This window comes from Notolepis coatsorum (genome assembly GCF_963971535.1).
Source record: "Notolepis coatsorum genome assembly, chromosome: 10".
Taxonomy (NCBI): domain Eukaryota; kingdom Metazoa; phylum Chordata; class Actinopteri; order Aulopiformes; family Paralepididae; genus Notolepis; species Notolepis coatsorum.
The window spans coordinates 24,959,317-24,979,405 of NC_140174.1; the positions used below are offsets into that span (position 1 = coordinate 24,959,317).

At 44.8% G+C, this 20,089-nt stretch overlaps 1 protein-coding gene across 2 annotated transcripts; it reads right to left on the bottom strand.

Annotated features, from left to right (window-relative positions):
• Positions 1 to 725: 725 nt before the first annotated feature.
• nubp2 (nucleotide binding protein 2 (MinD homolog, E. coli)) lies at positions 726 to 19,095 on the bottom strand. Of its 2 annotated transcripts, none has more exons than XM_084323308.1 (7): positions 19,048 to 19,095; positions 13,927 to 14,045; positions 10,403 to 10,601; positions 7,530 to 7,693; positions 3,641 to 3,751; positions 2,936 to 3,005; positions 726 to 2,345 (listed from the first exon to the last, which is right to left on the bottom strand). In XM_084323308.1, the coding sequence occupies exons 1-7, from the start codon at positions 19,061 to 19,063 to the stop codon at positions 2,206 to 2,208; spliced, it is 819 nt and encodes a 272-aa protein (XP_084179434.1). In that variant the 5' UTR covers positions 19,064 to 19,095; the 3' UTR covers positions 726 to 2,205. The 2 variants fall into 2 exon arrangements, with proteins under 2 accessions (XP_084179434.1, XP_084179435.1); XM_084323309.1 differs by having other exon boundaries at positions 13,927 to 14,042; positions 19,048 to 19,084.
• Between the last annotated feature and the right edge of the window lie 994 nt (positions 19,096 to 20,089).

Genomic DNA, 20,089 nt, shown 5'->3' on the forward strand with positions numbered 1-20,089 from the left:
GATTGCATTAAAGGTGTGTGTGTGTGTGCGCCCGGTGTTGGGTCTCACAGGTGTAATTTCCCGAAAAAGAAAAAAAAATCCATCTCCTTCTTCATCCTGCCACCTGCCCTCCTCTTCATCAGTGGCTGTAACTCCGTCATCTCCACCTCCTATACCACCATTAAAACCTGCATGGAGTTCAGTGTTTTGTTGATGTTGGATCTGAAGTTTCGAAAGAGCCAGGCTGGTTTTCAGAACATCTCCAGATCCGAAAGTGCTGCCCATGACCTTCCCTCAGGTTTCTCCCCCAGTGTCGAGTCTTCTTTGGTAAAGTGAAACCGAGAGACTGGTGTTATAATTAAATGCCGCGGGACTAAGACAACACTGTCTTGGTTGTAGCATACGGCGTGGCGCCATTGGGATAGGTGTTGGGGGTTTGGCCCAGTTTTCTACCAGACCGGTTCATTTGGATCTGGAATGTTCTCTGAAAAGGCAGCTGCTGCCTGACTCACTCGACTGAAGCGCCACTCGAAGCCTGTATTGACACTGGTATTCAAGTTATTCTGTAGTGTTGAGATGAATGTTTTCACAATCAAATTAAAGGAGATTCCAACGTAGATTTGGCTTGCCTTCAAACACACAAATAAAAAATGTATTGTACATAACAAATGAGTTTACAATATTGCAAATCATAGGAAATGTGATTTTAGGCTTGTTTATTACAAAAGTGTACACAACCTATGAAAAAAAAAGTGTTAAATGCTCCAACACCTTCACAAACTTCCCATTTCTGTTGCACGTTGAGAGAGGTGACAACTGATCACACTGTGGCTAACGCCTAACAAACTCCTTTGCACCACTGTTCTACTGCAATGCCTGGCCTGAGGAAATACTGGCTCTGGGATGGCTATATCAAGTATAGGCAGCTATCTGAACCTCTAGAGCAGGGTAAATCATTTACAAGCATGGGACCCAGATTGAGTCAGTTCAGCTCCACCCTGGGCCCCAGTTCCTTTAAAACGGGTGGGCAATTATTTTTCCCGGGGGGCCGAATGAGCAACTGAAAATATGTTGGGGGGCCGGGCCAAAATTCCAAACTCAATTATGCATAATATACATTTTATTTCTATATAAAAAGCAGTAAATGGCATTGTTTTGACCCCTGGTAAGAGTATGTTATTATTTGGCAATTAAAAGGTGAGGTTAGCTTTCAAAAATATCATTTATTCAAATAGAATTTATTTCCAAAATGATAAACAAAATGTGAAACATTAATAACAAAAGGCATTTTGAGTTTCATATACTATTGAAACAAGGATTTTCTTAGCTTTCTAAAGACATCACATCATATAGCAAAAATAAACAAGACATGTCAATGAACTGTGAACATGTGTCCCACAACTGTGAAAGTGTCCCAGTTTTGTAGCCTTTTTTACTTTACATGCCTATATTAAACATTTAATGTTTTCAGAACTGTGCAAAAAAAAGAAAAAAAATATCAAGTGTCCCATTTCACTTGTTATATTTCCACATTTTAGTGTTCTTCAGTTCTTTTTTTTCATTCAGTGAGAAATCCAGTCTCTGTTGAGCTTTAACAAGTCCATCAAAGTCAGGTTGCATGTCTGAGGTGGAGATGCGAAGCACAGCTGCCAGATGTTCATCAGGATCTGTACCTGGACTTGGTAAACGTCATGACTGAAAATGTCTGTTCACATATGTAGGTGGATCCAAAGAGAACCAACATCTTCTGAGCATGTCTCCTAAGCGTATATTGTGCGTGTGAACGTTGACATGAAAATTAAAATTTAAAAAAAAATTTTTTAAAAAAAATATTTTTTTAATTTTTTCTTTTATTATCATGTAATCTTTCGCGGGCCGGTCAGAATCATCCCGCGGGCCGTACAATGCCCAGGTCTGCTTTAAAACATACTCTGTACTCTAATCAATCAAGTGGAGACCCACCGATGACAGGGTATCAATTTACAGTTTAACCCTGCTCTAGAGAGATTAGACTGGGTAAATTCATATCAGTCGAGTCATAAAACAAGGGGAATGTAATCAGCTTCTCTGCCATGTCCAACTTTCCATTGATAAGTAGAGAAACAGACATCTTAAATGGATAGATAAATATGAGACTGAATTGTGCGCTTTAAGACTAGACATAATTCTGGTTACACATTGGCCCGTTTACGATTCAGCTGCCGGAACAGCACAGAAGTCCGTAGTTCAAAGCGCTTGTAGGCTGGTTAGTAGAGTCTGACAGATGTTGCTGATCGCGCTGAAGGTGGCGCTGTCGGGAAACGCTTGGATGAAGTCTTTGCCCTCCTCTATACTGCTGGCGAGCAGAGGATCTAAGGGCACAGAGCCTGTGATGGAGACAAAAAAAAATACATTAAGTCAATATTGATAAGATCAGAACAGCCCTACCACTCAGTGTGTGTGATTGAGAAATGGTTCACAGCCAGCTCCAGCACAATTTCTGGAAGTTCACTACTTAAAATGTTCATCGGACATGATCAAATGGTACAAGATTAGCTGATAGTGTATGGTAACCCCCCACCAAGACTACTGTAACACACTATATATTTTCTATTACTGGCTCAGGACTACGCAGTAGATAAAGCTAGCTTCTCATCGCCAGGGGCAGCGTGTGCATTAGCTGCTTCATTACTCTCCGACTCGCACACAAAGCGGATTAGCGTAGAGTGAAAATGGTTCGCAATTTAGTGTTCAAACTCATATTGATCAAAGTGTATCACATGATGTTTCTCACAAAACATTACTAGCCCTCTGTACTGAAATCTAGACCGACCATTTTGGCAGTGAGGCTGTGATGTAAAATGCCTGCTGAATTGGCTTGTGTGTGAAGGGAGGGGTAGAGTCGTGGAGTGTAGTGACACCTTGTGGCTTAAAAGTGACATTACTGACCCCTCAACCCAGAGCAAAGACATCTCACCTAAGAATACTGATCCGGTCAACTTGGCCAGCTCCTCGCCTCCGCCCTTGGAGAATATATTGCTGCATTCCTGAAATGGAATACAAAGAATACTTTTTTGAAGGCTGTTAATTTTTTTTTTACACACTTCAGTATTTGAGTCCAAAGCAGCTCCCAACCTTTTTGGGCAGGTGATCCCCATATTGACTTGAGGTTGGAAAGTTCTTATGATCCTAAATGTTTCAAATAGGTAGAGAAGGTCAGCTGCTCATGTGAGCTGGTCAACCCCAACCCTTGTAGGCTAGCAAGGCCACATGGCTTCTACAGTGGCAGTCGTTTTTAATTTACAGATGGTAGTCGGATATTATAGCAATCATCTTAGTTTAATTAGGAATCTTTCCACAGGACCCCACTTAGGGTACCAAGTACCAACCACAAGGCTTGGAGAGCCTGGTCTAAGGAAGGACATTATTTAAATGCAGCAAAAGAAGGAAGAAGCTTTAGAGTCAGTTGGAGGGCATTCCAAGTGCATCAAAAGAAAAAAGCAGTTTTTCCTAGTTCAGAGCAAACTGGAGGAACCCCAAGAACCAACCAGTCATTTGAATTTACCAATAAGGGCTTTACAAATAAACAAATACCAATGATAGTTCATATAAGTTATCCATGTTTGAATTGTCTAAGCCTGTTCATGTGTGTGGTATGTACTGTATGTTTAGGACTACTCACTGAGCAGTGTGGACACACGAAGCCGCTCATGTTCTCAACGATGCCCAGGATCCTCAGGCCCGTCTTCTTACAGAAGGTGATCTCTCGCCTCACGTCCCCCGTCGACACCGCCTGCACGGCCCAAACAACATGATAATCCAATGAGAGAGGCATGTAGTTTAATACACGTCATGTGTTTTACAACCGGTTCCCGGTTTGGGTCCCCTGCGTTGTTCCGTTAAACTAACCGTTGTATCATCAGGGTATCTGTAACTGTTTCAACAAGTTACATACAGACGGGACTGACCGCATGACCACCGCCCAACATAGGGTTGGGAATTTTTATTGTTACGGATGATGTATCTAAAACGATGTTGTCCACTAACCAAGTAGGTTAGTAGCAAGTAGTCTAAAAATTGAAGGTCAGAAACAGTATCCGTGTTGACATGGACCCTAGTATTCCACTATAATCAGAATAATAGCCCAATCCGAATAAATATACCTCCTCATGTAACCACCTCAATCAGAATAGACTGGCCCGATCCTAATTCTATTTCAAATCGGTATGAAAGAGGTGGTGTAAACCTTTTGTAATCCATTCAATAGGAATCTAAACGCTTAAACCCACCATTGTCTCTGGTTGGACTAAATACATAGTTTCTGCACATCTTCCACATGAGGCACGGAGTGTACAAGGCAAAACCTTTCTGGAAACTGGATAACTTTAAGGATCGTTGAATGCCTCGATCCGTCTGTATATTAAATATCCAACCAATTTGTCTATAACATCATCCGAAATAAGACGTAAAAGTTGTCCGTTTTGACTATTTAGCATTTCCTCTCCGAACAGCTTGGACGGTAAACACAGACAGTAGACACAGACAGTGAACACAGACACAGATTGTAAGGCTTGATACAACCAGTCATCCTGCAGAACTACTGACCAAATAAAGAAGAGTTAACACACGCGGCTACGTGGTGCAGTGGGCAAGGCGCTCACCACAAATACTGGAGACTGGGCTCGAACAGATACGCCTCCCTGTTCGAGCCCAGCGCTCCACATTGCTTTCAGTTTAGCTGGTCGTCCACACTAATACACATTGGCAGTATTAGGGGGAGGGAAACTGATGGGTGGGGATCGGGCGTTGTGGACAGCGACTCCTACAGGTCGGTTGGTGCGCCTGCGCAGTAGAATCAGGAAGCGACGGCGGCGTGCCCTCCAAAGCCCAGACCCCTGACGCTGAAAGATCGAGCCGCGCAGGTGGAAAGATGCGACTGCTGTTACCTCGAGTATCGGAGGGGACTTGTGCTATGTATGACTTAGTCCACATTGCAGCCGGCTTGTGGGAGGCATGAAACAGCGTTCAAAGACAGGGGAGGGTTGAATTGGATGATACGAAAATTGGGATGGGAGAAAAATAGAAAATGGGAGAAAAAGTGCAAAGAAAATAAGAGTTAACACACCAAATGTCTCCTTTCCTCATTCTCTGTGCACTTCCTTTTCTTCATACGCCACAAGTCTCTGCTTTTTGGTACATGAAAGGTATGAGACTTCATAAATTGTGTCACATTTCTTCTTCAGGGTATCTGCAGGTTAAATTTAAGACTTTTTAATACCACTTAAGAGCTTACCAATTTAAGCTCTTGCCAAACGCACCCGGTAGCCCCGCAAAAAACAACTTGAAAGAAAACATTTCAGATATTTCATATGATTTAATCTCCCGACCGCCCCCCCCCCCCAAATGTACCTGTGCAAATGAAATGTAGGACTTTTTTTAATATATTTTAAGGCCTTAAATTGAGAATTATGAATTTAATACTTTTCAACTGTTACTGTTCTTGGTGTACATTTGTACCCTTGGGATGATGTATAAGTAACCGGCGTAGCTTGGTGTGGGGTTTCACTGGGCGCTGATGTGATGTTTTCTCATTCTATAATGGAGTTAGGTGTCATAGGGAGGAGTGGCCACATCTACGTTTGGTCGGCTGGTTTTTCCTTTCCTTTTTGTCCATGGCCTCGTCTGTCTCACATATAGCTGCTCTGATTGGCCCATCAGTCACATCTAGCTGCTCTGATTGGCCCATCAGTCGCATCAAGCCGAGTGGTGCTCGCCATCAGTGTAGTCCTATCAAGCATCCATTATAGTGTGTAGTGAACAGAAGGCCACGCCCCCTCAGTCTACTGAGAGTTATAGTAGCTCAATATCTGTAGAGCGCTTACTTTGATCTTTAACGTTATACAGCTACATTGATCTGTCTGTCCATCGACGCCCGTTTAAAAAAAAATCGATGACTAATATCCATTTGTTGGACAGACAGAGTTATGTTCTAATTTTAAAATAAACCAAGGGACAGTAATATCTTCCGTAAATGTTCTATCCGTTCATTGACGGATCAATGACCAATGTAGCTGCAGCCTTACTTAATGCATCACGCGAACATACTGTTGCTGGTCTGGACTGGTGCTCAGCTCCTCTCCAGTCAAGCAGCTGGTTTAATCCGAAATAACGTGTCGTGTCTCTAGAGCCTCCTTTCTCTCCTTCACCCAAAGTTAAATCTCTAAACAAAAGTGAAACTTAAGCTACTCTAGGCTACTGCAACCTATAAAATAGATCCGCTGTCCGCGCAGACACATTCAGTTTATAATGTTGTCTGACTAAGTATTAACACACTTAGTATTTTACAAATTAGAGGGTTTTCTTTTTATTTGATGAACGTGGGCGCTGATATGTGAAAATAAAGAACCATACACTGGTGGAGGCAATGGGCAAGTAATGTACTTGGTGGAGCCTTGGTATCAGACTACACAAAGTAACACTGGTATCACCGGTATCATAGATTACCGCGGCAAGCCTACCGTATGGCCAAGCTGATGGAAATGTAATAAAAATCCCACCAGCACTACCAGGCTGACGCCTGACATTATGTGGCAAGCCGCCATCTTTGCAGGATCACTCCTGTTGACTGTGTGTGTTGACTGTGTGTGTTGACTGCGTGTGTTGACTGTGCAGATGTTTTGGTTAAGATATGGTTGGGAACGAACCATATATCTGCATGAAAAGCTGCCACATAAAATTACAGGAGAACACTCAACCGTCCTTTTCTCCCTTAGAGTCTCCATTCTATACGTTTTGTATGTTTTTTGTGATTTCTTTATCCAGTGAGCAAAGCATCAGGCGGCCCGGTCTGGACCAGTAGCTGTGGTGACCAGTAGCTGTGGTGACCAGTAGCTGTGGTGACCAGTAGCTGTGGTGACCAGTACCTGTGGTGTGGTGACCAGTAGCTGTGGTGACCAGTAGCTGTGGTGTGGTGACCAGTAGCTGTGGTGACCAGTACCTGTGGTGTGGTGACCAGTAGCTGTGGTGACCAGTAGCTGTGGTGTGGTGACCAGTAGCTGTGGTGACCAGTAGCTGTGGTGACCAGTAGCTGTGGTGTGGTGACCAGTAGCTGTGATGTGGTGACCAGTAGCTGTGGTGTGGTGACCAGTAGCTGTGGTGACCAGTAGCTGTGGTGACCAGTAGCTGTGGTGTGGTGACCAGTAGCTGTGGTGACCAGTAGCTGTGGTGTGGTGACCAGTAGCTGTGGTGTGGTGACCAGTAGCTGTGGTGACCAGTACCTGTGGTGTGGTGACCAGTAGCTGTGGTGTGGTGACCAGTAGCTGTGGTGTGGTGACCAGTAGCTGTGGTGACCAGTAGCTGTGGTGTGGTGACCAGTAGCTGTGGTGTGGTGACCAGTAGCTGTGGTGACCAGTACCTGTGGTGTGGTGACAAGTAGCTGTGCTGTGGTGTGGTGACCAGTAGCTGTGGTGTGGTGACCAGTAGCTGTGGTGTGGTGACCAGTAGCTGTGGTGTGGTGACCAGTAGCTGTGGTGTGGTGACCAGTAGCTGTGGTGTGGTGTGGTGACCAGTACCTGTGGTGTGGTGACCAGAATGGCTCCGTCCACTCCATCCACTCTGTGTTTCCGCAGGTTCTCCAAGACCGCCAGGTGTTCGTCAGACGTCCCCGGGGGCGTGTCCACCAGCAGCACGTCCAGCTCGCCCCACGCCACGTCGGACACAAACTGCCCAATCAGAGCTGAGGTGAGGAGAACAGGGGGGATTAATACTACAATACTACAGAGTAGGGTTAATACTACAACTCTGTACAACTGATTACCACTATTACTCAGTAGTACTGTTGTGAAGGGCCAGATTAAAGCTGAGAATCTACATTTATTGTTTTATATACCTTGTATATTATTTATATATACACATTATATCCCTTTAAGCCTGCGTTTGAATCCTAGTAATATTCACTTTCCTCATTGGATAACGCTATCGGCGCCAGACGGCGAGCCCCTAAAGTCAGGTTCAAAGGCGAGTCCAGGCATGTTGGAACATGCCTGGAGACGGCGCATTGATTCGAGACGAGAACTGAGGTTTGGCACTAGAAAGCCACTTAAGTATATATATCGCGGCAGGTGCGAACAGCAGCAGTTCAGTGTGATTCTAATGTAGTGAGAAGCAGTTCGTCTAACAGAGCGTTGAGAACCACGTGCGAAGTGAATAGTATAAGTGTCAGATTTAATGCAATAACGTCAAGTTCGACTTAGCTTAATGTGAAGTAAGGAGTCGTTAATTATTGTGTATCGTGCCAACAGCAGTTCGTTCGTGTGCAGCATCACCCAGCAGTTCGTTCGTTTAGCTAGTGGAACCTTAGCCAGTGTGCGTGGACTAAATACATTGGTGCCAGTACACGAGGAGGGCCTAGTCAGAGAACCTGCTGGACATGTGCATATTGGAACTGACGGCGGCGATTGCAGAAGTATTGGTTGGATTATAGTGATTGTGGAACGTACTACCCTTGGAGAAGAGCATCGTTAATATCCACTGTCGTTTGGATTTAACCACCTTGAGGATCTACTTCGGGCTGGCTTCGTGGACCGAAGCTAGCTGGCTATCGTCATTGCTATCGTGCAATTGGATTACAGTTATTGCTTTGTTGCTGACCTTTGGATTACAAGGACTGGATTCTGTACGTGAACCCCCTTCTTCTTCAATTGAACAGACTGAGTATCCGAACATTCTTCTCTCCTCCAGAGCTTACATCTCTGGGAGGAAACCCCCTGTCTCCAGCGGTACCAGCGTTTCCCCCTATAATTGCCATCCTACGCCAGGCGGCGTCTAGTCTAGTACCCATCGTAGGAATTATTCTATTCCCACTGACTTTTGCTATTGACTGACTTATGCATATTCTTCGCCATACAAGCGCAACCTTAATTCTCATATCTGTACAATTTGCTGCATAATAATAAATACCCTCAATGATATTTCTTTGTCACCGTGCCGTGTTATTATGAGTGTCTGCCATAATTAGTTGTACTGTCTGGCAAGTAATACTAAGTACATAATTAGCAGTGGTTTAATCTATCACAATCTTTAATACAGTCAGGGTTTTGTAACCCCTCAGTTACAAGTACCAATTCTTTTTTTGTACCCAGTTTAATCACCTGTACATTGTATATTACTGCTACATTTGCACTCTGGTTGGATGTCAGGTTTCATGTTAACCGGCTGTCGTATGGCAGTGAAAGGGATAACCGTTTTGGTAGTGCGGCGGTGAAAGGGTTAAGTCTGAGCCCTAGCTAAATTGTGTCATGCATGGACCAGCAGTCATGGATGGACCAGTAAAGAATGTTAGAGCAGGGCACTCTAGTAGCACACCATGTAACGCGCTGCGTCGCAAAACGGCCAACCCGGGTTCAACTCCCGGACCCGGCGTCCTTTGCCGAATGTCTTCCCCTGCCCTGTCTCCCATTTCCTCCTCTCCCTCTCTCTCTACCGGACTGCCCGGTAGTACAAACCAATAAAAATCTACAAAAACATATATAAATTTTTTTTTAAAGAATGTTAGAGCATTCAATCACCACAGAGCTCAGCTTTCCCTAAACAATGGTATAGGGGCACAGCGCCACTATGACAACACACCAGCGCCACCACCATGTGTTTAAAAAAAATCCTTTTTTTTTTTGCAGTATAAGTCTGGGGCCAGCTTAGAAACAGATACATCACCGTGTAATACGTGATTGCTGTCCTCTGTTCCACTGTGTGTGTGTTTTCATGTTTAACGTTAAACTATTGTGCAACCATATACACTGTACTTAACTAAAAAACATATTTCGATCTTACCCTTGTGTTTGCCATTTTATCGAACTTGTGTTTTTAAGTTGCAGAAAATTACAGCGAATAGCTTTCTTTATTGCTAAATATTTAAATATCCAAATTTTCTTTTACCACCCCCTAGTTGCGACTCCATTTAGTTTGAAAAACCAGGTGAAAGCTCTGCGCCATATTAAAACAGTGTAATTATTCTTTTGTTACTTTGTCTATCCCTCTGACACCTATATGTAAGCATTTCACCAAAGATATCGTGGCTGAGGCAGCCATTTTGTGGCACCCCTGGTGAAGGTAGGTAGCAGCTCAGTGTCTTGCTCAAGGACACTTCCGACTTGGGACAGACACACGGGCTGTCGTGGGTATCGAATATGTGACCCTCTGGTTGCACCCCTACTGCTACCACTATTACTAATACTACTACTACCACCACTACTACTACTACTACTACTACTACTACTACTACTACTACCTCCACTACTACTACTATTACTACTACCACTACCACTACTACTATTACTACTACTACCACTAATACTACTACTACTACTACTACTACTACTACCACCACTACAGCTACTATTACTATTTCTCTTTTTAAACAAACCCGCCTCCCCTACGGATGACATACCCGTCTTCTTGGGGCCCCTCCAGACCACTGCTTCGTCCGGGTCCTCCAGCAGGAACCCTATGGACATGAGGGCCAGGCTCTTCTGGGCGTCCGTGTAGACGGGCACCCAGCCGGAGTCACACTGGTGCACCTCGGGCCGGCCCACACTCAGCATGCGGGGGATGCTGGGTCCGCACAGGTCCACGTCCAGAATGCCAACCTGATGGGACAGACACGTCTCTGTGTAAAACTGTAAACACAGGCATGCATTCTGAAGGTATTCAGACCTCTTCACTTTCTCCCACATTTTGTTACATTATTACAGCATTGGCTCTAAAATGTACAGTCAATCATCAGTCAATCGACCGCCCTACCCTCCTTCAAAACTTTTTTAAATTATTTACATTTACAATTGTTGATATTTCTTTGTTATGTTTTACTCTATTCTGTATCTATTAAATTACTTTATTGTCTGTGCGTGTAAAGCGACTTTGGGTCCTCAGAAAAGCGCTACATGTGTCTAATATGGCCGTCGCTTATCAATGACTTGTTTGCAGTCAACTTTGTCGAAACGGATTGTTTTTTTTTTTTTAATCGGTTCATTTCCGTTTTATACCATTTTGAAAAACGCTCGTTTATTGAAAGTTTCAGAAGTTTTTTGAAGATTCTGTGATAATCGCCCTTTACTGGAATACACTGGAATACACAACACAAAAAATCGTTTTCAAATAAATGCTAGATTATCGATAGTATATGTGTACTTATGCACGCTATAGAAGCAGGTAGAGCTGCCGCGATAACCGCATTACCGCGGTATCGCTGTTGCATCACGCTCACCGCAGAGTTAGGCTGAATACCGCGTCACCGCTGTTTTTTATCATAATAATAAAGTTGGCTTGCGGCTTGCGGCTCTGCAGATATACCCTACTCGGTTCCAAGCGACCCTATTGGGTAGAAGTGGTACCAGAAAAGTCATGTGAAACATTGCAGACCACTGACTGGTCAGAAGAGAGACGCGTCACACTTTGTAGCCTCAGTCTGAACAAAAACAGAACGCCGGCGCCGCCATCTTTACTGCCTCGCTAAGGATGCATTTCGTTCAGGATTTGTTTGCGACAGAACCAAGCAATAAACAAAAAAGAATGGATTCACTGTGTATTCTGCCTTATTTATTGATGAAACAAAACCGACATCAACCCAATTTACCACCGAGCGGAGAGTTTAGTGTCACAACAAGATCGCTGATGTGTTAAGTTTGTTGTTGTTAATACTACCGTCAGCCGATATACACGAGAGGTAACGTTAAACCCGGGTTTGCTTGGTAGAATACACAATGAGAGGTAACGTTAGCTTTGGCAGAATAGACGCAACGAGAGTCTGGTTAATGTTGTTATTGATTGATTGATTGATTGATTGAAACTGTGTTAAACTCTGGCTTGCTGCAAGCCCTCGGACATCTATGCCCACGGAGCTTTCAGTGTACACACAAGCGAGCGGCCCCGCCTGCATTCCCACACGGAGACAAACGGAGTAGTACCTGGCTGCAGTGGAAAAGGAACGAAGTACCAGGTGCCTAAAGCGGGTCGAGTCGAGTAGGTACTATGCAGTGGAAAAGCGCCATTAGACTAGAGGCAGGCTATAAGAGTAGACTACAAAAAAAAAAAAAAAAATGCATTCAAAATTTTTTTTTTTTGTGCGCACTGTGCGGTAATTACCGCGGCGGTAGGAAATATTTCGCAAATTCGTGCGGTAAGGAAAATATCAATACCGCGGCAGCTCTAGAAGCAGGCTGAAAAATGTATTATCTTATTTCCTGATCGCACACACACACAGACACACACATAGGGCCCACGCTGATATATAGGTGAAAATAGCTCTGATTATCCCAAGACTGGTAAAATAGATTCCTTACCTCAGATCAGATGTTCTCCAAAAAGATTATTCCAATTCCTGATCGCCATTCCAAATATCGATCGCGTTTATTGATCCAATGCTGGGTACTGGAAACACATTTTCCGCTGTTCTGGTGGTGGGCGATTACTTGGATCGTCTCCGGTTACTTGTCTGACAAGTAAAATGTGGAAGCAGGACTTTTTTTTCTCCTTTCGTTTCATTCAATCCAATCCAAAGGGGTGCAGTACCATCCGGAGAGACGATAGGGGGCGGTATTTTCCCTGTTCGAGTTCAGACAGATCCCCACTGGTAACGTGAGGCTAGATTGATGAAAAATTAATGGAAATCGATAATAAAAAAAAATAACGATCAAAAACGAGATCTCGTCTCTCTGGCACTCAACGGTTGGCATTGAACTAACGAGAAATCTCGTCGTTGGCACTCAAAGTGTTAATGGAAGCAGTTTGGAACCACCGTGACTCCTCCTAGAGCTGGAGGGCTGGTCAGAGAGGCCTGGACTGGGAGACTAGTCAGGATCAAGTGAAAGACGAACGTAGCAAAGTACAGAGAGATCCTTCATGAGAACCAACTCTGGAGTAGGGCTGTCCCCGACTAAGGATTTGGATAGTCGACTTTGATTGGCCGAAATTAGCAGATAAAAAAAAATTGAAGAAAAAATTTATATTTTTATTTAAATATTTTATTTTTTATTATTCCATTTGGGCTGTGGGGGTGCTTAATGTCTGACGGAGTCGACTGAAGGCTTCTTGTCCTCTGCAAAAGCATGCAATTGGTCCACTGATGGATACATCTTGATATTTGTCTAGTCTAGTGTGTTCATTAGACAGGTGAAATCCTCTTTCAGTGCCTCTGTGCCCGTTTTCTTAGGCAGTTAACCTCTGGTATGCGTGCCATTAGCGTTAGCCACGCTTCTAGGCCTCTTCTCTTTTGGAAAATTATAATAATTATTTTTTATGAAATTATAATATTTTTTTTTGCATTCGACTAAGAGGTTGGCAGTCGATTACGGCTCCTTTCGATCGATTAGTAGACTATTCGACTAATAGGGGTCAGCCCTACTCTGGAGCACTCAAGACCTCAGACTGGGTCGAAGGTTGATCTTCCACCGGGAAGGTTGAATGAATGGCCAGACAGAGTCCAGACTTTAACCCCAGCAAACATCTCTGGAGAGACTTGCAAACTGCTCATCCAACCTGACAGAGCCCCAGCGGATCTGCAGAGAAGAACAAGGGAAAATCCCCAAAGACAGGTGTGCCAAGCTTGTAGCATCATACCCAAGAAGAGTAAATAGTCTGAATACATGTGTAAATGTGATATTTCAGGGGGGTCTTGTAATACATTTTAAGACATTTCGAGTAAATTGTTTTGCTTCATCATTACGGGGTATTGTGGGCAAATTTATGAGGGAAAATGTTATTAAAATGTTTGATTAAGGCTGAAATGTAAGACAATGTGGGAAGGATGAAGGATCTGAATACTTTCCAAATGCACTGTAGTTTATGTGGAATATGTTTAAGTGTGAAAGATAATTGCCTTTGCACTAGCATTAGAGCAGCAGAGAATATATACCACTACTAGTGTAATAATGCTATGATGTCACAGACAGACATGCAGCAGGTCTGGGGCCTTACCTTCTTGCCAGCATGCCTGAGGGCCAGCGCTAGTTCTGTGGTGAGGGTGCTTTTGCCAACCCCTCCTTTACCGGACAGCACCAACACGACATGTTGGACCTGGGCCAAGTTACCACCTTCTGAGGAAAAAAAGGAGGTAAATGTAGGTAGAAATGTGACACGTGAAAAGCCAGTCGTAATTGTATCAAACCAGTGCTGGCTGGAGGTGCAGCTGTTAACCTATATACTACATAAGCGACACGTCTGTAACACCTTTACAAGGAACCCGGGTCAGAGACGCGCACGTGTTTATCAGCTGAGCCAGAGGTGCAAGTTCACAATAACGTAGGTTATCCTATAACCCTAGTTATATGATTACTGGCAAAGCGCCTTGCTTCGCCTATTGGACTATGCTCACGCCTATGGGCGCACGTTGAAAAAACCTTTCATGCACCTTACATCTACCTAGCCACGGCGACGCCCACTTCCGGTAGTATATAACCCGGTGTAGTGGCCATGCTCACCCTTCAGTCTGAATTTCACGTGAAAAACAGCCAAGGGTCCTCAGGGCCGAAAAGCAAGGCGCTTCGCGAGTAATCATATAACTAGGGTTATAGGATAACCTACATTATATTTCATACTGGCTCCGCATCTTGCTTCGCCTATTGGACTAATGGGCGGAAACTCCGGAAAGCAAGGCGCATAGCCCAGATAAATGTACCCACTACCCCCTGAGGTCCCCTCACGACCACCAAAGTAGGGAGGGACCTAGCCCCACACTCGTCCTAACGAGGAGCGGAAGGATAGAACTCCGACACTGTGTAATAGGGCGCAGCTTCCCTAAAACGCACAACGTGAGAAAATGTTTATCCCTCCCCCGTTTTTCAAAAAACAACAGGGCTTTTGAGGTGATGAAATCACTGCGCCCAGGCAGCAGTGGTTTGGCAAAAAAAATTCCAAGTATATATCTGCTTAGAAAACGAAAATGTCTAATTTTTTTTTTTTTTTTTTTTTAATGTACGTTGTAAATACACAGGTCACAACATGTTTACAGGAACTTTTGGAGTTGTATTTGGAGTGTATTTCGTGACTGTTGAACTAGGCTACACTGGCACACCTACTTCCAGTGAATGAAGCTAAGCTAGACTAGCGGTGCGGCTGTTCCCTAAGCCTAATGCATGCACAGAGAAGAGAAGTATGTAATCTGCTTGTCTAACTCCAGGGTAGATGGATAATAAGCTAATTTCCCAAAAGGTTGGTGTGTTCTTTTAAGACATATCGCAAACACACGAATAGGGCAATAGGCCACAATAGGTGAAGGCTCTCTTCCACCTCACCTGCGTGAGATGGAGGGTGGAAAGCCTCTAGCACAATAACCACGGAGCGATAAGAGTTCCGGACAATTTTTGGCACAAAGGCTGGGTCGAGCCACAGAGTAAAACTGCTATTATCCCCCTGTATAGGACAGGTACTCTGGTCGACCCGAACGAGCGTTAATACCTATCCATTCCAAATTCAACCTCTCAGCAGCCAGGCCATCAGACGCTGTCCCAGGACAGGCGCCATGTGCCCAGAGAGGGCTCCCGAGACCATGGTGGCGTTGAATTAGAACGGGGAACCAATAGGCTGATCCGGTCCGGCACAACCAGGATAAGAGTCCTGTGTCCCCGACGTACCTGCCCCAACAACTGGTGTATCAGATACATGGGGGGAAACGTATAGTATGCCGTGTGGCCACGGGCATAGAGAGAAGGCATCCACTCCCAGAGGAGGTGTGTTGTCCCTTCAACCGTTCTGCGAACCACAGGGGGCACTGGTGGGACTGAATGCTCGCAAACAGGTCCACGGTCACGGTGGCCCACCCGAACTGATCCCAGATTAGTCTGACTAGGTCCGGGTCCCGCCCCCACTCGTCTGGGTGGAAAGTGGGGACCCCCTTGTGACATTATTGTCCTCACATTTCCTTTACTCGGAAAGGTGGAGAACCCTCAGGCTGGCAGATTGCAAGATGCCCATATCCAGAGCTCGACTGCCGCCCGGTGGAGACTGGGGGGAGCGCACTCCTCCCTGTCTGCTCACATAAGCCGCCGTTATGTTTCGATACTGGCTACGTGTCCTTCTTCGCCTATTGGACTTGTTTACATATTGTATATACATTGAAAAGTATTTCTCGTCATGCACCTTACCCAGCCACGCCCCCACTCCCGGTCACGTATATACAACCCTGTGGCGTGGCTGTGCTCCTCCCCCCTCGTTCTTTCATTCGAAAGTGTTGCTCATACACGCCCTGCAGTCTGAGCGTTAAGAGATAGTTATTAGTGTGAATTTAGTTTGGCGATGGCAATGCCACCAGCGCTTCCATCGCTTGGCTTCCACCGCTCATCGCGGGGGCTCCCTGGACCGGCTGTCATGGCAGTCAGGTGATCGCTGCGTGCGGTGGGGAGTTTGAGCCGCCCGGAGGCGGTGGTGGGCCCCTCTCGTGTGAGGAGGAACCCCGGCCCTGGTGGTGTCCCCACAGAGTTCAGCCTGGAGGCTGCGTCTTCATGGGGCCACCATCAGATTCCTCGCTGGCGTGTCGGGCCTAGCAACCCCGACGCCGCGAGATGCAACTGGAGGAAGAGAGACGGCAGTCCAAGCTTTGTTCTCTCTTCCCCAGACAGACTAAAAGGAAAGCAAGGAAGCGCTTGGTGCTTGCCGCGCGTCACAGTTTCTTCAGACCGACGAGAGTTCCTCCGGAAGATGGCTGAAGAGTGACAACGCGCGGCGGTGAGCCGCACTCAGGTGAGGCCTGGCGCGGTGGCACCGGCATTTGCGGCTGTCACTGTCGCCCATCGCACCGTATTATGTTCCGCTTGGCGTGCTCGGGTTAAACCAAAACCCCGGCCCCGCGGAACATGTACGTGGCAGTCAATGTGAAAATAATACTGCTTGCCTCTCCCAGTTTTGTTTGATTGATTGAAAATTGTATTTACAATGCAGTGCGGCTCAGTACACACAATTGTTGCGGGGCGGACCAGAGAAAGACTTTCGTCTTGTTTACATCAGGGTCCCGCATGTTTTCAATTAATCATAAGCATTGTTTGGCTCAGCGCGGTCCGCGAGGCGTTGCGCAGCACATCGAGGCTGTACGACCCCGGACCCGCACGATGGGTCGAGGTTGCGGGACCGGGCTAAAACGCCTGTGATTCCCCCTCAATGCATATGTTTTTGTTCAATGAAGAGACCACCCTTGGAAAGAGCGGCATTTTTTGGTTGAAACAAACGTGCAATAATTTCACGAATGTGTTTAATGTATGCCTCAAACAAGGTGACAATTAAGGCCCTGTTACCTTTTCTGATAAAGAAAAGTAAGTGGGCGGTGATTCTTGTCTTGTGAAATGGAGCCGTGGGGCTCTCGTGTGCATGTTTTTACACAACGTAGACTCAAGAGCCCACGGATGGCGGTTGGCTTTTGTGTTGGGCTTTTTTCAAGCGTTAAAGGGTGCATTTATCGGGCCTATGCGGTATGCGCCTTGCTCCGCCCACTTGTCCAGTAGGCGAAGCAAGACGTGTCGCCACTAGCCAGTATCGAAACATAACGAAAGTTATCCTATAACCCTAGTTATGCGAGTACTGGCAAGCGTCCTGCTTTGCGCCCTGAATATCGCTGACTGTCTTTCGAAGACTCTGGAAGGGGAGCACAGCCACACCACAGGGTTATATATACGTGACGGAGTGGGCGTGGCTGGGTAGATGTAAGGTGCATGAAAAAATACTTTCAATGTATACAATATGTATAAACAAACTAGTCCAGTAGGCGAAGCAGGACGCTTGCCAGTATTTGCATAACTAGGGTTATAGGATAACCTTCGTTGTGCTGTCTGTCCAGACTAGGACGTGCAGGTTCCTCACGAGAGTGCTACAAGCACCCTGAGGACCAAATGCACTGCCTTCTACCGCTCTCAAAGAGCACCTATGGGTGGCTGATTGATTGAACATTTTATTAACAGATTGCAGAATGGGTACAATACAGTACGGCTCAATACACACAATTGTTAAGGGGATGCAGACCAGAGAAAGACTTTTGTCTTGTTTACATCAGGGTCCCCCATTTTCAATTCATCATAACATTTATGACATACACGACTACATACAGATATACAGTACTGTTACATCCAGACATTTATGACATACAAGATCAAATATACAGTACTGTTTATTTACAGACAGAGTTTCTAAAAGAGAATATATATACATTTGAGGGGGAGGAAACTGTACATTGGGGGGGGGGGTTGGACATTTACCGGGGCCAGTTTCTAATTGCAGCCTCCCGTAGGTGCTCTTTTAGAGCGGTTTTGAAGGTGGGTAGTGATTCACATTATTTTACGGCTGTGGGTAGGGCGTTCCACATTGTTGTGGCATAATTGCGAAACGTGTTTAGTCCCTTGTTTGAGCCGAATCTGGGTTGAACATGATTTGTGGAGCTCCCTCTGCAATTAGAAACTGGCCCCTGTAAATGTCAAAATCCCCCCCCACTCCACCCCCTCAAATGTACAGTTTCTTCCCCTTCGGATTTCAATTTTTTTTTTATGATGTTCTCTCTTTCTTACACAGTCAGTAGTCAGTACCGTATATTTTATGTCTTGTATGTCATAAATGTCCTGATGAATTGAAAATGGAGGACCCTGATGTAAACAAGACGAAAGTCTTTTTCTGGTCTTCATCCTCTTAGCAGTTGTTTGTATTGAGCTGTACTGTATTATTGTACCCATTCTGCAATCTGTTCATCAGCCAGTATGAAAAATAATTAGGTCACAGGCCATTCCGAACAGCCTATTGCATTCCACACATATCGACATGACAGCCGTTCACGCAAATAAGAGGGATATAATGAAAACATTTAGCTCAGCGAGAACCCTTTTAAAGGTTTACCTAGTTGGATAGTTAAACTTTAGTGTAGCCTACAAGCCGCGCTAGCTAGTGGCATTGGCTAGCCGTCTGGCTAATAGTAATACCTTTAAAACACGTGGAAGTTCTTCCAAACTGCGAGCGGCCGAGCGCTCAATGTCAATATACATAGATAGTTCATAATAGTGCCAAAACGTTTAGCAAATTATTCATGTTTTTCATTATCTTCGCTGACAACAAGTACTTTTAACATACCAGTATTTTGCTCCATGTTCTGTTTTGATCACACCATGTACTTCCGTATAGCGTCACACATAGACATCCAATCAAACAACCAGCCGTGTGTTTTGTTTGTCTCCCGCCCCTCTTTAAAACCCACCAATAGATTATCAGTGCGCCGAATTTACGCTCACCGACCACACCAGCCCACAGACATGCAGAGCAGATTCAGCAAGAAGTAGCATGTTTTATTTGTGGCTGGTCTCATATTTTTTTCAATCATTATATATTTACACTATGAATTGAAAACGGGGGACCCTGATGTAAACAAGACGAAAGTCTTTCTCTGGTCTGCATCCCCTTAACAATTGTGTGTATTGAGCTGTACTGTATTGTACCCATTCTGCAATCTGTTAAAGTTTTCAACCAATCAATCAATCAATCATCGTCTGTCAAATGCGTCTATAATGAATACCGTACACATGCCTGCACGTGGTTACCACGTTATTATTCTGCTCACAGACAAATTATTATATTCACGTTTGATTACAGTCCAGTCTGAATTGTTGCCAGGTTATTTCACTAGAAATACCGTACGGTGCTTCTTTGATTGTATTCTGTCTTTCATAACTTTAAAAATCGCCATCTCTCAATTTTATGAAAGTCCCCACGCATGTTTTATCTCATCTGCAGGCCATATAATGTTGGCATATCGTTGAATGAATGAATGAACGAATGAATGAATGAATTAATTAATTAATTAAAACTTTATTTAACAGATTGCAGAATGGGTACAATACAGTACGGCTCAATACATACAATTGTTAAGGGGATGCAGACCAGAGAAAGACGTTTGTCTTGTTTACATCAGGGTCCCCCATTTTCAATTCATAGTGACATTTATGACATACACAACATACATTGCTAGTACTGACATCAAAGGCCACTGTTATCTTGTTATTGTTACCCTATTTAGGGAATCAGAAAAATAATGAAAAATAAAACTCCTCCCCCAGGTGGCGTCATCCAATCAGCACTAGGTAAGGGCGTGGAGAAGTGTTGTTTACGTCTGGCGTGC